We start from the raw sequence: 20,574 nt of genomic DNA on the forward strand, positions 1-20,574 counted from the left end.
AAGGGACTAGACCTTGGGCCCCTAAGGAAACAAGAACATCCACAGGCTCTCATGAGAAAGGGTGCAGGGTGCCGAAGGGTGCCGAGAGGGGACTCCTGGGGCCGTGGGAGCCTCATGGTTCTTACCCCTGGACTCCCAGACTGCCAGGGTCCCTTCCTCCAGAGCCCGGTCACCTAAGGCCTGAGCCTCCGGAAAGAGGGAGGAGGGTCGATTTCAAATACCCCCAGCCCCGCCTCTTCCCCCTGCCCACTCAGCTTCCTCTCTCTGCGAGGAACACTTTCACTTCCTGCTACTCCAGGCCTCCCCTCGGAGAACAGGTAGGGGTCCCCAGGGACTGAGCAGCTGGCATCATCACCCCCCCACTGACCCACTGCCTCCCTGAGGTATCAGGCAGCTGCCGCCGTCCCATCCTGCCCAGCACCACCCATCTCCTTCTCCCCTTCTCATGGGACCCAGGCAAGCATCTGTCTCCCTCCCCCCACCCCTCCTGACTGCTCTCCCCTGGCCAGGGCACCTGCTCTCTGTCCCCCACTTCCTAATACCCTGGTCAGTGGGCTGATTGATTTGTTTAGCTGTTTATTTTCCATCCCCTGTACCCACCCCAAGAAGAATGGAAGCCCCTGGGAGCAGGGGCCTATTCTGCCCATCACCCTCTTCCTCAGGCACCCTTTTACCCTACTCTGGGCCTGTACTCAATAAATATTTGTTGGATGTATGGGTGCACGGATGGATGGATGGATGCATGGATGGACCTAGGACTCCTACTCCTGGGACTGCTGCAGGGAAAATATTTTAGAATGCCCACCTTAACTGATAACCCGCTGTAGGACTCTCTACCTGGTTAGAAGGGTTGGGGTCCGATGGATAGAGGGACAGATGTGTGATAAAGCAAAAAGAATAATAGTAAAATCTAGGTAGCGGGTATGTGGATGTTCCCTGTAAAATTATTTCAGCTTTTCTGAATGTTTTAAATCTCTCATAATAAAACGTTGGGAGAAAATATCTGAGGGCTCCTCTGTGGTCTGGGAAGGGAGGGAGAGGAAATGTGGTATAACATTTGTCACCGTTACAGAGTGCCTGCTGTGGGCAGAGCCCTTTTCCGGGCACTGTATTTTGACAAGGTTGTTAGTTAGCTGGTCCACATTCATAAGGCTGCACCGGATGTTATAATCTGAAATATTACCCTACCGCTTGGTAAATAGCTATCAGTTTGAGTCATCTTCCTCCCCCACTACGTCAAGACTCAAGACTCCTGGGATCCCCAGATCGCCCCACCATCCAGCAAATAAAGAATTAATACCTGGCACAGCAACGGGTCTCAAGTCCATTCTGATTGGTCAAGGTCTCTGCCACGCGGGTTGTAAATAGACTTATCTTCCTCCCTGCCAGAGGCCAGACCATGGCTCACTGGCCTTCTGCAACCTGAGGATGATGGTACAGCCAGAGGACAAGGCCTCAGCAGGCCCCACCGATGGGGAGAGGTGAGGGCTGCTGGGGCTGTCTCCAGCTCCTGCCCCTGGATTCAGAAGCCCCTTCCATCCAGTTCCCACCCGCCACAGGACCCAGAACCCCATCTCTGACCCTTTGCCCCTGGGCTTCCCCTTCCTGTACCTTTGAGCCCATCTCAGTGTCCAACTGCCTTCCTCTGTCCCCTGGTCTCCTGGTCCCTGCGTGTCCCAGACTAATCCCATCACAGGCGAATGGAGCAGGTGAGACCCCCTTAAGAGTCCTTGGGACCCCAGAGCCACTCCTTCGCCTTCAGAGGACATGGGGGGTGTGGCAGATCCCAGAGCTGGATGCCCAGGATGCAAAAGCCCTTCTGGAGCTGTGGCCACCAGGGGTAAGTGCTCACAGCCGGGGACCCTCTCTGACCCTCCCCATGACACTCTGAATCAGTTCGGACCCTGCTGGTTGCTAGTGACAACCACAACACAGACCAGGCAAACTGAAAGGCTACTTATTGATTCAAATGACTGAAAAGCCCAGAAGTAAAAGTAATTTCAGGAATGTCTGGATCCTGAACATCAGACAATGTATACATTTCTCTTCATTCCACTTCTTGGCTTTGTTTTTCTGTTTTTCCCTTTTTTTTTGTTTGTTTTTGTTTTGCCACAAGGCTTGTAGGGTCTTAGTTCCCTGGCCAGGCGTTGAACCTGGGCCCTCAGCAGTGAAAGCGCAGAATCCTAACCACTGGACCGCCAGGGAATTCCCTTGGCTTTGCTTTAAACTGCAGGGAATTCTACATATTTGGGGATGCAAGTAAACACTTGTTCTATAATAGCTTAGATAAATAGGCATTTATCTTTCTAACATAACCAGAAAGGTAGCTGCAGGCTCCAGTTCTGCTCCTCGGGTGACATCAAGCCCATCTTCTCTGCAATTCTCCTGGACTTCCCTCATGGTCGTCCAGTGGCTGCCCCAGACCCAAGCACATGTGTGCACTCCAGGCAGGAGGAAGGCAGAAAGGAGGCACCAGTTGCATTGTTTTCTTTTACTAGGAAAAACAAAAGCCTTCACAATTGATTCAGAATATACGGATAAGGCCCAGGTAGCAACATTTTTAAAAGCTCACCTGGGAGTTATACAGAGGTGAGAACCACTGCCTACATCAATCATTATCCATCTTCTATGGCTGGGCCTATTAATGCCCTGAATAAAGCTGGAGTTCTGCAAGGAATAGGGAATAGATCTGGATAAAGAAACTAACAGGTATACCACAGTTTCCTCCTCAGGGAGGCTTTCTCTTTGTAGTTAGAGAGATGGCTGGCCCCAGCTCAGGGCCACATCTCGCCAGCTTAGCAACCTCAGTGTAAAAAGAGGCCTCTTTCCAAAGAGCTCCAGCAAAAATCCTGTGGAAGATTTCCATTGGCTGAGCTTGGTGCACGTGCCCATCTCTGAACCAATCACAGTGGTCAGAGAACACTGTCAATCCTATTGGCTAGGTCAGGTCATGGACCCACCCCTAGGGCTTGATGGAGAGTTAGTCACCCACAGGACCTAGAGTAGAGAGCGGAGTAGAGAGTTTTCTAAAGGAAATTTGAGGTGTGGAACCCAAAATAAGGGCAATGGATGCTAGGCAGGCACAAATCCTCTTCAAGCTGAACTTTGCCTCCATTCCCCCAGAGTTTCCTGGTCATAGGACATGATCCCAGACAGGTCCTTGTGTTGAGGACAGGACCTTCACCAGGGGAAATCAACACCTACCAGATCCTGAAGCTTCCTGGAGGTGAGGAGCCTATACCCCCAAGTTTGCAGTCCACAGCAAATTTATCACCAAGATTGGTCAGTTTTAATTCTAAAATATCTCCTGAATCTCCCCAGTGCTCTCTACCTCCATCACCCTAATCCTAGCCACCATCACCTCTTGCCCAGACAATTTCAGTAGCCTCCTCTCTGGTCTTCCTGCTCCCACCCTTTTCTTCCATTCTGAACACGGCAGCCAGAGTGATATTTTCAAACATCAATCAGATGTTATACATTCCTGCCCTAAACCCTGCAAAGGACATGCAACATCTTTAGATAAACATTAAACTCCTTACAGCCCATCATGGCCTATAAGGTGATGAATGATTAGCTCCTGCCCACCTCTCCATCTGCAGCCCTTCATTCTCTCTACTCTAGACACACTGTTTTCTCTGTTTCTTGAGCATGCTAAATGTGTCCCAACTTCAGGGCCTTTGTATTTGTTTTTCCTGCATGAATGCCCTTCCTTGAATGGTTAGTTTAGTCTCCATCGTTTAGGCCTCTGTAGAAATGTAATCTTCCTTGGCCACCACAGCTAATGAGAGCCCTGGTCACTTTCAATCACTCCATTTCATTCATAGCACTCAATACATTATACACTTATCTTTATTTGTTTACTCATTCATTTTTGTCTCCCTCCACTAAAAGGTAAACTACAGGAAGACAGAGAATGTATCTGCCTTTTGACAACTGTATCCCTAGTGCCTGAAAATGAATAGGTGCTCAATAAATATTTATCTAATGAATGAATCCTATTTGGTGGCATAAGTGGAATGCAAGCCTAAAGTCACAGGAAAAGATAGGGACTGCAAGGGTAGAAATTTCCTTGTTCTGAAGGTTCTTGGGGGACCTGCAGGACTGGGGAAGAGAGAGTCCCAGGGAAAAGAAGGCTGCTACCCCTCAAGTTTTCTAACTTGTTCCTCCTTGCCCTCTCCCCGCAGGTGTGTCTCTGGAGTCCTCTAACCTCTGCATGTCAGACCTGCCCCATCTCCTGGCCTTCCTATCAGCCAGCAGGTACAGGTCACCTTTCAAAAGGGCTAAGGGGGATCCTTCCCTATGACACCTCACCCATACTGTGACTCCTCATTTTTTCTCAGGGATGTTTTGCCCAGAACACTGCTCTTGCCCCCTCCCACTCTAGGGCCTGGAGACCAAAACACAGGTGAGGCATGATTCTCTAATGGAGGAAGAGGCCACCTTTCCACCTCCTTAGTCCAGGAGGATGGTACTTGAGGGACCAAACTACAGGGTTCGAGGGACGACAAGGCTGGGGTTTGAGAAAGGTGGGGGGGGTGCTCGACTCCTGGGCCCGAATGAGGAGGTGCCAGGGACCAAGCCTCAGTTCTTCCAGTAACGAAGCTGGACACTAAGGCTGGCCCCTTGGACATCTGGGACACCTCACTTCTGCTGGCCCCCAGATCCTCTGCAGATTGGCAGCATCCAACTCAACACCTCAGGGAGGGTGTTCTTTGTGGTGAACAAGCTCTACCTGGAGACCCACAGAGGGTGGGAGATGGAGCAGACGCCCCCAGAGACAACTCCAGAGACTGCTGAGAGACATGGTCCAGGTTAGATGAGCAGGGCCCCGGGCCCCTGAGGGATGAAGGAGCTGCCGCCACTGTTTTGTGGAACTCAACCCTCTCTCCCCATCAGCCCCCAGGACCCCAGCCCCTCACCAGGTCTCCTGGGTGGAAGGCCCACTCAGCCCAGAAGTACACCATCCTAGGCCAGCTCTGGCCAGCCTGGTGGAAGAGAAGAAGGAGGATGACTACAAAGATGAAGAAGAGGGAGCTGAGGATGCGCTCACGCGTCACATCCGGGCTCTAGCCAGGGCCCGGAGCAGCTACGTGGCCAGGCAGTTCCGGGGCTTTCGGGTGCGCCTCACCTCAGAGGCTGAAGGTCCCCACAGGCCTGGGGACCCGGCCACAGAGCTGCTTCAGGATATGCGGCACCTCCTTGCTGACCTCCAAGATCACTTAGCAAAGGACCCCGATGTCAGGGCTGTCTTTGAGAGCAGGGCTCCCGGGGCCCCCCAGAAGGACGAGGATCTAGGTAATGAGGAGGGCTGAGAGGGAACTTAGGGCCACTCTCCCAACCCGCACAGGTTCACGTTTGCCATCTCTTGGCCCTACATAGGTGTTCACACCCAACTTCCTTCTCTCCATCTGTGTGCATACCTGTTTCCTTTTCTACTCACACGCCCTTTCCTACATGTAATAATACCTATTCTGTTCACCACTGCTCCATCTCACACACGTGTGACAGCCATACTCTCTCTCCCACGCGCTCGTTCACACCCAGGCTCCTTCCACACGTGCTCACACCTAAGTCTACACAAGTGGGTGGCCACAGGCTAGGAAGGTGTTGCGGTTGGCGAGGATGGGTCGCTGGAGAGAGAGGGTAGGCATAGGTCAGCCTGACGACCCTTCCTTCACCCATCTCAACCCCTGCAGGCCCCGCGGTGGAGGCGGCCCTGTGCCGGGCGGTGCTGGCGCCTCTGAAGCCGGCCCTGTGGACTCGACTCCGCACGCTCCGCGCCCCAGCTCTGCGGCAACTGCGGCGGCGACAGATAGCCCTGCGGGCGGAGGCGGGGCCTCCGGGAGCTCAGGGGGCGGGGCATGAGAGGCGGGGCCCCGTCCCCGCCCTGCGAAGCCGCATCCACGCGCGCCTGGCGCGCCTCCACTCAGCCTGCGCCCCACGCCGCAAGGTGTCGCTCCTGCTGGCGGTGTGCAGTGACGTCTACGAGGGCCTGGCTCGGGACGAAAACCAAGGTAAAGGAGGAGTCTTGAGTCTACCTGAATGTGGAGTGGCTTGAGGGTTACAGGAGCCAGGTAGAAGGCTCCCGTGCACACGTGGAGGGGAAGATGGCATGCTCTAGCAGGAGGCGTCTACGCGGGCCGCGGGAATCTAGTAACGGGCGTTTGCATGCCCGGCAAAGTGGAAGGGCAGCCAGCACTTGCGGTTCTGGGGATCGGATGGAAGGTGCCTGCACGCCCCGTCCACCCCAGAGCCTGTCCTCCGGCTCCCCTAGAGCCCCTGGGGGCCGACGCCTTCCTGCCAGCGCTAACAGAGGAACTAATCTGGAGTCCGGACATTGGGGAGACTCAGCTTGACGTGGAGTTTCTCATGGAGCTCTTGGATCCGGACGAGCTACGGGGAGAGGGTGACGCCCCAGCCCCAGAACGCCGGGACCCAAGAGGGGGCGCCCTAGGCCGCCCGCCTGCAGCGGGAGGGAAGGCGGTCAACCTGCAGGGAGCCTGCAGGCGGCCAGGGAACCTGAGGGGGCTGCACTGACCTCCCCTTCTTGCCCCTAGCCGGGTACTACCTGACCACGTGGTTTGGGGCCCTGTACCACATTGCCCACTACCAGCCCGACACGGGCCGCGCGCCCCAGGGGCTCAGCTCTGAGGCCCGGGCCTCCCTGCGCCAGTGGCACCGCAGGCGGACGCTGCATAGACAGAGCCCCACCGAAGCCCAGGTGATCGCCCCTCTGGACTGCGGGTGGAGGGGAGGGCTGGATCTGTTGCCTTTCTGACCCAGGCTCCTGCCTCTCCCCACAGGCCAAGTTGCCCTTTGAGGAACCATGGGCAATAGAGATTGTGCAAGAGGCCAGTGATGATTAGAGTCTCAGACCCTTCTGCTCCGCAAGCAAGATTCGGGAGGCACCTAGGGCAGCACCAACTTCTGACCCCTGTAGTTTAGACTAGAGGCAGCAAGAAGGAGGGGCTCCCAGGAAAAGGAAACGGGTCTGAGGGAAGACCTCTGAGCCTTTGCATTGGCTGTCCCTGCTTCCTGGAATGCCATTCCCGGATATCCACACTGCTCCTTCCCTCCCTTCCTTCAGATCTTTAGGCAGATGTCACCTTCTCAGTGAGGCTCTCTTCCAGACACCCCTGTCTAAAACCACAGCTTCTCTGGCTTGCCCTTTCTGTGGTAAACAGAATAATGCCCCCCCAAGATGTTCACCCCCTAATCTCCATACTCTGTGAATATGTTACCTTAAGTGGTAAAAGGGACTTTACAGATGTGATTAAATTAAGGATCTTGGACTTCTCTGGTGGTCCAGGGGTTAAGACTCCGCGCTTCCACTGTGGGAGCTGGGGGTTCGATCCCTGGTGGGGGAAGTTCCGCATACCGTGGGGTGCGGCCAAAAAAAAAAAAAATTAAGGGTCTTGTGATGGGAGGATTACCCTGGATTCAGGTGGGCCCGATGTAATCCCCAGGGTCCTTATTAGAGGGAGGCAGTGGGGTCAGATTCAGAGGAAGAGATGTGATGATGCAAGCAGAGGTCGGAGTGATGTGTCCAGGAGCCAAACAATGTAGGCATCCTCTAGAAGCTGAAAAAGACAAGGAATGGATTTCCCCCTGGAACCTCCAAAAGGAACTCAGCTTTCGATTTTGTTTTTTTTTAATTAAAGTATAGTTAATTTACAATGTTGTGTTAGTTTCAAGTGTACAGCAAAGTGATTCAGTTATGTATATATATATTCTTTTTCAGATTCCTTTCCATTATAGGTTATTACAAAATATTGAGTATAGTTCCCTGTGCTATACAGTAGGTCCTTGTTGTTTACCTATTTTATGTATAGTAGTGTATATATATTAATCCCAAACTCCTAATTTATCTCTCCCTCCCTCCCTACCTCTGCTATCCCTTTTGGTAACCATTAGTTTGTTTTCTATGTCTGTGAGTCTCTTTCTGTTTTGTAAATAAGTTCATTTGTATCTTTTTGGGGGGAAGGGATTCCACATATAAGTGATACCACATGACATTTGTCTTTCTCTGTCTGACTTACTTCACTTAATATGATAATCTCTAGGTCCACTCAAGTTCAGCCTTTGATTTTAGACCCTAAGACACATTTTGGACATCTGACCTTTAGAACTGCAACAGGTAATAAATGGGTGTTTTTTTAAGCCACTAAGTTTGTGGTAATTTGTTACAGCAGCCATAGGAAACACTCCCCTACCCTGATCTTTTTTTTTCCATAGAAGCTTTCACTTCCAATCATTCCATATAATATACTTATTTACTGTGTTAATTGTCCATAATCTTCTCCCTCCCCTTAGGACAGTGCTGTCCAATAGAAATAGAATACAAGCTACACATGTAATTCTAAATACTCTCATAGCTACATTAAAAAAGAAAAAGAAAAAAAAAAGAGAAAAATAAAAATAAAAAAAATAAAAAGAAATGAGTGAATTTAACTTTAATAACATATCCGATTTAACCCATTATATCACTTCAACATGTAATCAATATTTTTGAATTATTGAGATATTTAACATTCTTTTTGTGTGTATCCTAAATCTTCAAATTCCAGTGTGTTTTACACTGCAGCACATCTCAAGTGCTCAATAGCCACTCAGGGCCTGTAGCTACCATTTTTAGACAGTGAGTACAGCCTTAGGACGTCAGCTCCAGGAGGCTGTGGATCTCTGTTCTGTTCATAGCTGTATCCTCAGTGCCTAGACAAATGCCTGGCACACAGTAGGTGTTCAATAAATACTTGTTCAATGAACACATTTTCTGTGGTAGGCTGAAAATGGCTCCCCGCAAAGATATCCATGTCCTAATCTCTGGAATCCGTGAATGTTACCTTATTTGGAAAGGGGTCTTTGCAGATGTTATCAAATTAAGGATTTTTTTTCCCCACGCCCTGAGGCTTGCGGGATCTTAGCTCCCAGACCAGGGATTGAACCTGGGCCCATGACAGTGAAAGCGCTGGGTCCTATCCACTGGACCTCCAGGGAAGTCCCAAATTAAGGATTAAAATGGAGGGATTATCCTGGAATATCGAGGGGGGCTCTAAACGCAACCACATGTGTCCTTATAAAAGGAAGGCAAAGGAAGACTTGACACAAACAGGAGAAGGCACTATAAAGGCAGAGCAGAGAGAGATCTGAAAATGTTGGCCTTGCAGATTGGAGTGATGTGGCCACAAGCCAAGGAACACTTTCCAGAAGCTGGAAGAGGCAAGGAACGGAGCCTGCAGAACAAGTGTGGCCCAGCTGACACCTTGATTTCAGCCCAGTGATACTGATGTTTAATTTCTGGCCTCCGGAACTGGAGGAGAATAAATTTCTGTTGTTTTAAGCCACCGAGTTTGTAGTCATTCGTTACACCAGCCCCAGGAAACTTACAGAGTCTCAGCACTATTAATGAAAAGGAAAAATAAGAGTAGAATTAATACTCAACCTCATTCCAGCAACAAGGACATTTGTCTACTAGAAAAATAGGAAAATCCCTCTTAATCCATCTAATGAAGAGATGCATTACCATTAAAATTTTACATTTTATAATGATCAAAATGCTGTAATTTTAGATGTCAACTGAAAAATGTCCCAGGGAATAGAGTTTTTTCACAATTGTTTTTGAAAGCCAAGAATCTTGAGGATGGCTGCATTGGGCAGTGAAGCAGGAAGAAGGGATTGGAGAGACTGCAGGACACAGTATCTGATCTTATGTTCATACAGCACTGAGGGGGGTGGTCAGACCCCAGGAGATGGGAGGGGTCATGTCCTGTAAGAAGGAGCTGACCTCCAGGGCAAGCAGGGCATCAAGAATTTCATTGATTTATTATGTGTTTATGTATGTACATATGTATTTATTTATTTTAAATTGTAGCAAAAATATATAATTTACGCTCTTATCTTTTTTAAATTTTTATTTATTTATTTTTGGCTGTATTGGTTCCTCGTTGCTGCAGGCGGGCTTTCTCTAGTTGGGGCGAGCAAGGACTAGTCTTCGTTGTGGTGCACGGGCTTCTCACTGCAGTGGCTTCTCTTGTTGCGGAGCACGGGCTCTAGGCGCGTGGGCTTCAGTAGCTGTGGGTCGTGGGCTTAGTTGCTCCACAGCCTGTGGGATCTTCCCAGACCAGGGCTCGAACCCATGTTCCCTGCATTGGCAGGCAGATTCTTAACCACTGCGCCACCAGGGAAGTCCCTACACTTTTTTCTTTTTCTGTTTGTTTGTTTTTGTTTTTTGGCCATGCCGCATGTGGCATCTTAGTTCCCCAACCAGGGATGCGACCCGAACCCACTGCACTGGAAGCTCAGAGTCAACTACTGGACCACCAGGGACATCCCCCATCTTACACATTTATAAGTGTGCAGTTCAGTAGTATTAACTATATTCACATTGTTGTGTAACAGATCTCTGGAACGTTTTCATCTTTTAAATCTAAAACTACCCATTGAACACAGCTCCTATTTCCCCTTCCCCCCAGCATCAGGCAACCACCGTTCTAATTTCTGTTCCCATGATTTTGACACCTCTAGATATCTCATGTAAGTGAAATCATACAGCATTTGTCTCTTGGTGAACTGGTTTATTTCACTAAGCATAAAGTCCTCAAGCCTCATCCATGTTGTAGCATAGGACAGGATTTCCATCTTTTAAACTTTTTTTTTTTTTTTTTTGCAGTACGCGGGCCTCTCACTGCTGTGGTCTCTCCTGCCGCGGAGCACAGGCTCCAGATGCGCGGGCCCAGCGGCCATGGCTCACGGGCCCAGCAGCTCCACGGCATGTGGGATCCTCCCGGACCGGGGCACGAACCCATGTCCCCTGCATCGGCAGGCAGACTCTCAACCACTGCGCCACCAGGGAAGCCCTAAACTTTTCTTTTTTTTCTTTCTTTCTGGCTGTACCACACGGCATGCGGGATCTTAGTTCCCCGACCAGGGATCAAACCCATGTCCCTGGTAGTTGAAGCGTGGAGTCTTAATCGCTGGACCACCAGAGAAGTCCCCCATCTTTTAAAAGACTGAATAACATTCCATTGTTTGTATATATCACATTTTGTTTATCTAGTCATCCTTCTGTGGACAACTGGGTTGCTTCCACCTCTTGACTATTGTAATACTGCAATGAACAAGAGGGTGCAAATATCTTTTTTGAAATCTTGCTTACATTTCTTTTGGATATATACCCAAAAGTAGCATAGCCAGATCATATGGTAATTCTATGTTTAATGTTTTACAACAGTTTTTAATTTAATTAAAATTAATTTTTTAACAGTTTATCTCTAGGCTGTTTTCCTGAACAGCTGCGCTACTTTACATTCCGACCAAGAATGCACAAGCGTTCTGATTTCTCTACCTCCATGCCAACACTTACTTTTCTCTTTTTTGGATAGTAGCCATCCTAACGGGTGTAAGGTGATTACCACTGTAGTTTGGGCTTGCATTTTCCTAATGATTAGTGACGTTAGGCATCTTTTCATATGCTTGCTGGCCATTTGTACATCTTCTTTGGAGAAACGTTTATTCAAGTCTTTTGCCCATAATTAAATCGGGTTATTTGTTTTGCTGTTGTTGTTGAGTTGTGGAAGCTCTTTATATCCTGCGTGAGTATGTCTTGTGGACAGCCCCACTTGCTGGATTTGTCTGATGTTTCTTCACGATTAGATTCCAGTCCTGCAGTTAAATGAAGAATACTGTGGAGGTGAGGCTTGGTCCTTCTCAGTACCTCCCATCAGGCACCCCGTGATCTGTGATGCTAAGTTTGCCCATTGAGTTAAAGAGTATATTAGTTTGATTGGACTGCTGTAGCAGAATACCACAGACTGGGTGGTTAAAGAACAGAGATTTGTTTTCTCATGAATCTGGAGGCTGGAAGTCTATTAAGGGGTCAGTAGGGCTGATTTCATTCTGAGGCCTCTCTCCTTGGCTTGAAGATGCCCATTTTCTCCCTTTGCTTCATATGGTCTTTCTTTTGTGTGTGTCTGTGTCCTAATCTCTTCTTCGTATAAGAACACCACTCACGTTGCATCAGGGCCTGCCCATATGATTTCATTTTCACCTCTTAAAGGCTTTTTCTCCAAATATAGTCACATTTGGAGGTACTGGGGGTTAGGACTTCAACATATGAGTTTGGTGGGGACACACAGTTCAGCCCATAATAGGAAGTGACTGTCAGATTTCTTCCCATTTGAATTATGATGTTATCCGTAGGTGGTACATTGAGACCCTGTGAATAACCTGTCCCCCAACAACTTTTTTACCCAATGCTTTCAGCACCTTTTTTTTTTTTTTTTTAGATATTGGGAGTAGGAGTTTATTAATTAATTTATTTATTTTTGCTGTGTTGGGTCTTCGTTTCTGTGCGAGGGCTTTCTCTAGTTGCGGCAAGCGGGGGCCACTCTTCATCGCAGTGTGCAGGCCTCTCACTATCGCGGCCTCTCTTGTTGCGGAGCACAGGCTCGAGACGCGCAGGCTCAGTAGTTGTGGCTCATGGACCTAGTTGCTCCGCAGCATGTGAGATCCTCCCAGACCAGGGCTCGAACCCGTGTCCCATGCATTAGCAGGCAGATTCTCAACCACTGCGCCACCAGGGAAGCCCCACCTCTTTTTGATCCTTGCTGAATCATTGGATTTATTTGTACTATTATATTCTATTCATGGCTGTTTTCCACTTCCTGGAGTAAAATGATGTTTCCTGTATAAATAAATGTGTTGAATTTTTTTAAAAAAACAGTGAATCGATTTAAAGAAAATGATTAAGTAGCTAAGCGTACAGGTGATGCGTGGATACGAGGCAAAGTATGGGAAAGTGAAACCAAATGGCTGATGTTTGGGGTATCACTGGTTTAGGGCTTTGGCTACACTTTGGAGCTCTGGGCTTCGTGCTGGATGCTTCCTCTTGGCCTCCCATTCCCACGGTGTCCCAAACTGGCCACAGCATCTCCCTGAAACCCATTCCTTCTAGTGCCCATCTCAGGGGGCCCCCCGATCCCCTGGTCCCTAGGCCAGCCAAAGCCTGAGCCTCGTCCTGCACCCTTCCTCTCCCCACTCCCTCCCACCCCATCCTCCCTTTCCACAGCCCCATCCTGGTCCAGCCCCAGCCTCCCTCTGCCTCCTGGTTCCAAGTCCTGGGGATCCTCTGCGATACCCACCCACGTGGCAGCCAGAAGGGAATTTTAAAAATAGATCTCAGAGGTCTATCTCTCAGACCAGAAATTAGGTTTGCAAGAAACACTATTTTATTTTTTATTTAGAGAGATACACATTCCATAGGCAGAATGTGGACCATCTCAGGTGGCGTGGGGGGTAGTTGGTTTTTAAAGGCTGGGTAATTTCATATGCTAATGAGTAGAAGGAATAGTCTAACTATTTTGGGGAAGGGGCAGGGGTTTCCACGAATTGGGCCACTGCCCATTTTTTGACCTTTTTTGGTCAGCCTCAGAACTGTCATGGCACCTGTGGGTGTGTCTTTTAGCATATGCTTATGTATTACAATGAGCATATAATGGGGCTCAAGGTTTATGGGAAGTCACATCTTCTGCCATCTCTGGCCTAGTTGATTCTAACTAGTTTTTGTTGTATTCTCAAATGGCTGCGTCATTCTTTTAACAGTTGTGCCCTGCCCCCGTCCCTCCTGCCTCACCTGGAACGTCTTCCCCAGACGCACGCTTGTCTGACTCCCTTGTGTTTTGCAGGGCTTTGCTCAACTATCACCTTTTCTATGACTTCTCAAAAAGTACAGCCTCCCTTCCTGTTTTATTGTTAATCTTGTTAGGGAGCTGTTGACCAAAACCGCCCAGCTTGGCCAGGCAGGATGATAACCGCTTGCCTGAGTTGTCTCACAACAGAAGGTCCTAGTAAAGAACGAGGTGCTGCCACTGAAAACCAACTGGGAGAATTCGGGAGGGGCTGAAAGGAGGGAGGACGTGCCCGCCCATAGTATCTCTCGTAAAACCAGCCCAGAAAAGTTTGGGAGGGGCCAAAAGGTGGAGGGAAGAGATGATATATCCTGCCAACCTCCCAGAAACGCTCACACTGGAATCCATCTAGGCTGAGTGATGTGCGCGCCACCAGGAAGGACCCTGAGTCAAAATGATTGGCCAGGGACAACCTGGAAACTAACCCTATTATAAAACCAGAGACTGTGAGCCACGTGGCAGAGCAGTTCTCCTGGGTTCCCTAACCCTGCTGCTCTCCACCCGGATGCCCCTCTCCAATAAAGTCTTTTGCTCTGCAGCGTGTGTTTCTCCTCGGACAATTCATTTCTGAGTATTAGACAAGAGCCCTCTCTTGGGCCCTGGAAGGGGTCCCCCTTCCTGCAACAATCTGATAATATATATCAATGGTTTTCAACAGCAACTTGTTAAAAATGCAAATTCTAGAAATAAACCCTGGCACGTATGGTCAAATGATTTTCGACAAGGGTGTCCGTATCATTCAATGGGGAAAGGACAGTCTTTTCAACGAATGGTATTGGGGAAACTGGATGGATATCCACGTGCAAAAAAGAATGATGTTGGACCCTTATCTAACACCCTATATAAAGATTAACCTAAAATGGATCAAAGGCCTAAATGTCAAAACTATAAAACTCTTAGAAGAAAACATAGGGGAAAAGCTTCATGATATTGGATTTGGCAATAATTTCTTGGGTGTGATGCCAAAAGAAGGGGCAACAACAAAAAAAAGTTAATTGGACTACATCAAAATTTAAAAGTGTGCATGAAAGGAAACAATCAACAGAGTGTTACATCAACCCACGGAATGGGAGAAAATATCTGCAAATCATAAAGGGTCAATATCCAGAATACGTATAGAATTCCTAAAACTCAGCAAAAACCCCACAAAAATCCAATTTTATTTGTTTGTTTGTTTATTTATTTATTGGCCACGCTGCATGGCTTGCGGGATCTTAGTTTCCCAACCAGGGATCGAACCCGGGCCCGGTGCCCCCAGCTCTCCCCTGGGCAGTGGAAGCACAGAGATCCTAACCACTGGACTGCCAGGGAATTCCCTACAATCCAATTTTTAAATGAGCAAAGGACTTAAATAGATATTTCTCCAAAAAAGATATGCAAGTGGCTGATAGGCACATGAAAAGATAATAAACGTCACTAATAATTAGGGAAATGCAAATCAAAGCCACTATAAGCCACTATTTCACGCTCATTAAGGGACAATGTATGTTTTGCCTGTTTATTCTCTGGCTCCCCCCACCCCCCAGCACAGATAATAGCTAATGCTTAGTGGCTTGTATGCCTGTTGGCGGAGGTCATCAAGAGGACACACGTGACTGCCAGTTGACCTGAGAGCTGGGCCCGGGCAGTCAGAGTCTCCTCACCCGCTCCCCTGTCCTTGGAATGTACGCTGCCCACTCTTCCCACAGTGGGAGCTGTTCCAAAGACACAGCCTTGGGAGAGAAGGGTTTTGTTGAGACCATCTCGACGGTATGTGTGACTGAGCCCAGTTAAGGCCTCTGTATATAAACTCTGAAGATTCTGGCAGGTGGGTAAGGAGATCTACTTATCTTGTGGCTGCCCAAGATATGAAAAAAGTTCGTATGAACTTTCCCTTGCTTCTTAAACCTGCCATCTACCAATCTGGACATGCCTCTTTCTTGGGTCTCTCCTTGCCTTCTGTGTACAGGGGCCAGTTTGCAAACCAACAATGCCACAACCTTAGGAGGTAAAGATTGTATTATCAGCACCCCCTTTTAACAGAATAAGACTCAGAGATAAGGGGTCTTGCCAAGGCCACATAGCTAGGAAATGGCAGAGCCAGGATTTGGACCAGGCCATCTGGCTCCTCAGCACGTGTGTGGCCCCAACCTAGAAAACCAAATCATCTGGGCTGAGAGAGGATAAGTCAAACATCATCTCCCCGAGGGTGGGAATTTTGTGTGCCTTGTTCACTGCTGAATCCCCAGTGCCTAGAACAGGGTCCGGCACAAAGCAGTACCCAGTAAATATTTGTCAAATGAAGGAATAAATGAATTAAAATAAATACTAAATTTTCAGCCGGTTTTTATTGTTGTTGTTGTTAATAGTAATAGTAGTTGGACACCGTGGTACAACTACTTTGGAAAATAACTTTTCTTTAAAAGTTAAATATATACCTACCACATGATCCAGACATTCCACTCCTAGGTATATACACTAAAAAAATGAAAACATATCCACACAAACACGTGTACACTGATGTTCATAGCACCTTTATTTGTATAATTGCCAAAAAATGCAAACAACACAAACGTCCATCAGTGGGTGACTTGATAAACAAATTGTGGTGACTTGATAAATAAACTATTCCACACAATGGAACAGCACTCAGAAATAAAATGAATGGGCTTCCCTGGTGGCGCAGTGGTTGAGAGTCTGCCTGCCGATGCAGGGGACACGGGTTCGTGCCCCGGTCTGGGAAGATCCCACATGCCGCAGAGTGGCTGGGCCCGTGAGCCATGGCCGCTGAGCCTGCGCGTCCGGAGCCTGTGCTCCGCAACGGGAGAGGCCACAACAGTGAGAGGCCCGCGTACTGCAAAAAAAAAAAAAAAAAAAAGAAAGGAAAAAAAAAGAAATAAAAAGGATGAATTATTGTTAAACATGTATGAATCTCAAAATAATTATATTGAATGAAAAAAGCCAGACATGAGAGTACATACTATATAATTCCATTCTAGAAAATGCAAACTAACCAACAGTGATAGAAAGTAGATTAGTGGTTGTCTGGGGATGTGTGTGTGGAGGGGTGAGGGATGAAGCGTTTATCGAGAGGCAGGGGGAAATTTGGAGATGATGGATATATTCATTACCTTTTTAGTCATTATCTTCTTTTTTTTTTTGATGTTCCTGAGAATTTATATTTTATTTATTTATTTTTAAATTTTTATTTTTTTCATGGTTAAGCCATTCATTCTTCTTTTTTAAATGTATTTATTTATTTTAATTAAAAAGAATTTTTTGGGGGGCCGCACTGTGTGGCTTGCAGGATCTTAGTTCCCTGACCAGGGATCAAACCTGCGCACCCTTGCAATGGAAGCACGAAGTCTTAACCACTGGACTGCCAGGGAAGTCCCCTCTTTTTATTTTTTAAATTGAAGTATAGTTGATTTACAACATCATGTTAGTTTCAGGTGTACAGCACAGTGATTCTGTTATATATTCTTTTTCAGATTCTCTTTTTAAATTTTTTTAAATTAATTAATTTTTTATTGAAGTATAGTTGATTTACAATGTTGTGTTAGTTTCAGGTGTACAGCAAAGCGATTCATATATATCTATATCTATCTATCTATATTTTTTTTCAGATTCTTTTCTCATATAGGTTATTATGAAATATTGAGTATAGTTCCTTGTGCTATACAGTAGGTGTCCTTGTTTCTTTTGGTCATTACTTGATTGTGGTGGCGGTTTCACAGGTTTATACATAAGTCAAAACTCATCAACCGTATTCTTTAAATATGTATGGTTTCTTGAATGTCAGGCATATCTCAATAAAGCTTGGGGAATAATAAGTCACAACTGTGTGATGCAACTGAGAACTTTTCCTCTACCACAATGGCTTCACCCATTGACCCCTAAAGGCATCTGAGTTTTCAATCTGAGGCCCAATAGACCATGAAGATATTTCTGCTTGGAGCCCTGAAGAGGCTTTAAAAAAAGAAAAGAAAAGAAAGCTGGCCTATTTCTGCTTTGGGGCCTGTCACATTTCTCTCCTGAAACCCTGAGCCCACAGGGGACCAATTTCTTGACTAGGGAAGAAAAAAATGAGAATAGGCATAGGAAAAAAAAGAAGCCCAGCAGATGGGAACATGGCTAGCTACCCCACTCACAAGTAGGCAGGAGGAGAGTGGATATGGGGGGAGGGTGGCTGTAGTTCTCCCAGGAAGCAGGGAGAAAGTCACTGCTGAGAGTGACGAGGAAGACGCTGTTAGAGAGGTTTGAGGAGAAGATCTGATACATCATCTGGGAGAGTCAAGGGACCAGGGGCAGAGGCAAGATTCGTTAGGCAGCATTCCAAGTCGGTGGGTATGAATTTAAGGCGAGAGCAGTTAGCATGATTGTGTATTTTTTTCCATCCACATTCATCTGCACAGATGCAGGCATGCGATAGATGGAGTCTTAGATTTAACAAGGATTGTGGTTTTGCCAGATGAGTAGGGTGGAGAGGGGGAAGTGTGTAGAGAATGTGCGTAAGGGGGCGATTATAGTGGTTTGTCAAGGAATTTAATCTGTGTGAAGGTATGAGGGGGTGGAGGGGTCATGGAAACATGGTAGGGCTAATGGATTATCGGAGTTGAGCTTCTGAAGGGAGTGAACTAGAAAGACAGGTGACCGGGAAAGCGCAAGATGCATGAAACCGAGGTTCTAAAGAGGCTGTGGTAATTGAGACAAGGTCTAGGTGTGATCATGGGAGGGACACATAATACTGTACATCAACTATAATTTTTTTAAAAAATTATTGTTTTTTTAAAAAGTGTTTTTTCGAAAGGCTACAAGCCAGGGGAATCCCCACCTCCACCTGGATGGGCTTGCTGTAGGTGTTTGAGAGCAGTTATGCACACTCGCGACACTGATGTGGATGGCGGGTCCTGGGATGCCATGGAACAGGCCTGTGTCAAAGAGAGAGGGAGAAGAGATGCTCCTTAAAAAAGAAGCATCTCATAGTGGATAGAGGACCAAAAGGAGCTGGGGAGGTTGGCCACCACTATGAGCCCTGCAGTTGGGGTGGGTTTGAATCATGAGGAGTTTTGACCCCTCAGCCCATCCTCTGGGCTCTACTTTCAAAACAGATCCATAACCTGCTCACTTCAATCCCTCCACGGCCCCCATCCTGACCCCGTCCACCTTCTCCAGCTCATTCCCATTGAATTAGCCTCCTGTCTTCCTGCTCCCACCCCACCTCCCACAGTCTGTTTCCCACACCCACAGCATGCAGCCACAGGGCTCCTGTGAACACCTGAGCCAGATCAGGGCCCTTACCTGCTCGGAACCCTCCTGTGGCCTCACCTCAGAGTAAAAGTCAAAGTCCTCCCCTCCCCATGGCCCAGGAGGACCCTCACAGACTGCCCTCTCCCCCTTTTCTGATGTCATCACTTACCATTTACTCCTCCCTTCCTCTACTCCAGCCACAAAGGTCTCTAGCAATTCCTGGAACACACTAGGCACATTTCACCACAGGGCCTTTGCACTGGATGTTCCTTCTGCTTGGAATGCTCTTCCCCCAGTATCCACATGACTTCCTCTCTCTCCTATTCAGACCTTTGCTAAAATGTCACCTTCTCAGTGAGGCTTCACCTGAATACCCTTTTGAGCAAACTGCCCTCATGTACTCCTCAGCCTCCTTCCCTGTTTTATTATCTTCATAGCAGTTATCACCTCTGATACATATTTTACTGATGTATTGTGCATCTTTCACTAGAATGGAACCCCTGGAAGGAGGGAATTTTTTCCTATCTGGTTCACCATTTTTATCCCAGATGCCCCAAAGAGTGTTAGTTCAATAAACATCTGATGAATGAGTGAATGACCCCAGGGTAGGTCCTTAGAGGGGTGAAAACATACCCACTTTTGGCCCCCAAAGAGCCCAGATTCTAGTGAGGAGACAAAAATTAAATAACTGGTTGTTTTCACATGGCAATAAGAGCAAAGAGGGAGATAAATGGGAAGCCATGATTATAACTGTGTATGGCGACTAACTAGGCTGGGGTGCTCAGGAGGTGACATTTGAGCCAAGGCCTCTCAAATGAGGAGCAAAGATCTGGGAGAAGGGTGTTTTAGACAGAGGGAACAGCCAGTGCAGAGTCAGGAATGAGCTCTGGGTATCTGATGAACAGAAGGAGAACCAGTGTTTGTGCCATGTAGAGGACAAGTGGAAAGGGTTAGGCATGGATTTGGATGGGCCCACAAGGGTTGGATTACGCAGTTCGGGACCTAAGGCGGGGAGGACTTGTTCTTTCACATGCTGCCCAGCTGTGGTGAATTTCAGTTGGTCTTTCCCCTCTCTGAGCCTCAATTTCTGAAATGGAGGTGGACCTGAGGTTCCCTCTGCTTCCAGACATTCTCAGCACTTCTCAAGACCACCCAGCGTTGCAGGTGCTATTACCAACCTCCTACCGGATGAGGAAACAGAGGCCCCAGAATGCTAAATCACTTTTCCAAAGCCACAGAGTAAGTAGGTGCACCGTCCATGTTTGAACGCTGGCAGTCGGACCCCAGGACTCATGCTCTTAACCTCCAAGGGATATTGCAGACCCCATCACCGTAACAGGCACTGCAGTGCACTGGTTATGTGTCTTTGGTGGCAGACAAATCCTGCTATATGCCACTTACAAGCGGTGGGATCCCGGGTAGGTCGCTAGCGTCCCCTGAGCCCATTTCCCCGTCTGTACAATGTGCACCGCAACATTTACCTCAACCAACAGAACACTTGGCTGACCAGGAGGAATGAGGCGTGATTCCCAAACAACTGTGCGACTTTCTGTGAGGGATGGGGGGCGGGTATTGAGGGGCTGGGGATGTTTGGGGAAAAGGGACGCGGAGTCTTCCCGTTCCTTTTTTGCGTTGTTTCCTCCATTCAACCGCAGAGCAA

At 47.9% G+C, this 20,574-nt stretch overlaps 1 protein-coding gene across 1 annotated transcript; it reads left to right on the forward strand.

Annotated features, from left to right (window-relative positions):
* Positions 1-283: 283 nt before the first annotated feature.
* Positions 284-7,677, forward strand: RINL (Ras and Rab interactor like). The gene is made up of 12 exons (XM_030874324.3): positions 284-317; positions 1,390-1,481; positions 1,681-1,840; positions 3,124-3,226; positions 4,185-4,257; positions 4,341-4,405; positions 4,662-4,811; positions 4,897-5,295; positions 5,697-6,014; positions 6,275-6,406; positions 6,558-6,721; positions 6,804-7,677. The coding sequence occupies exons 2-12, from the start codon at positions 1,429-1,431 to the stop codon at positions 6,864-6,866; spliced, it is 1,680 nt and encodes a 559-aa protein (XP_030730184.1). The 5' UTR covers positions 284-317; positions 1,390-1,428; the 3' UTR covers positions 6,867-7,677.
* The last annotated feature ends 12,897 nt before the right edge of the window (positions 7,678-20,574 follow it).

Source organism: Globicephala melas, chromosome 19 (assembly GCF_963455315.2).
Source record: "Globicephala melas chromosome 19, mGloMel1.2, whole genome shotgun sequence".
Taxonomy (NCBI): domain Eukaryota; kingdom Metazoa; phylum Chordata; class Mammalia; order Artiodactyla; family Delphinidae; genus Globicephala; species Globicephala melas.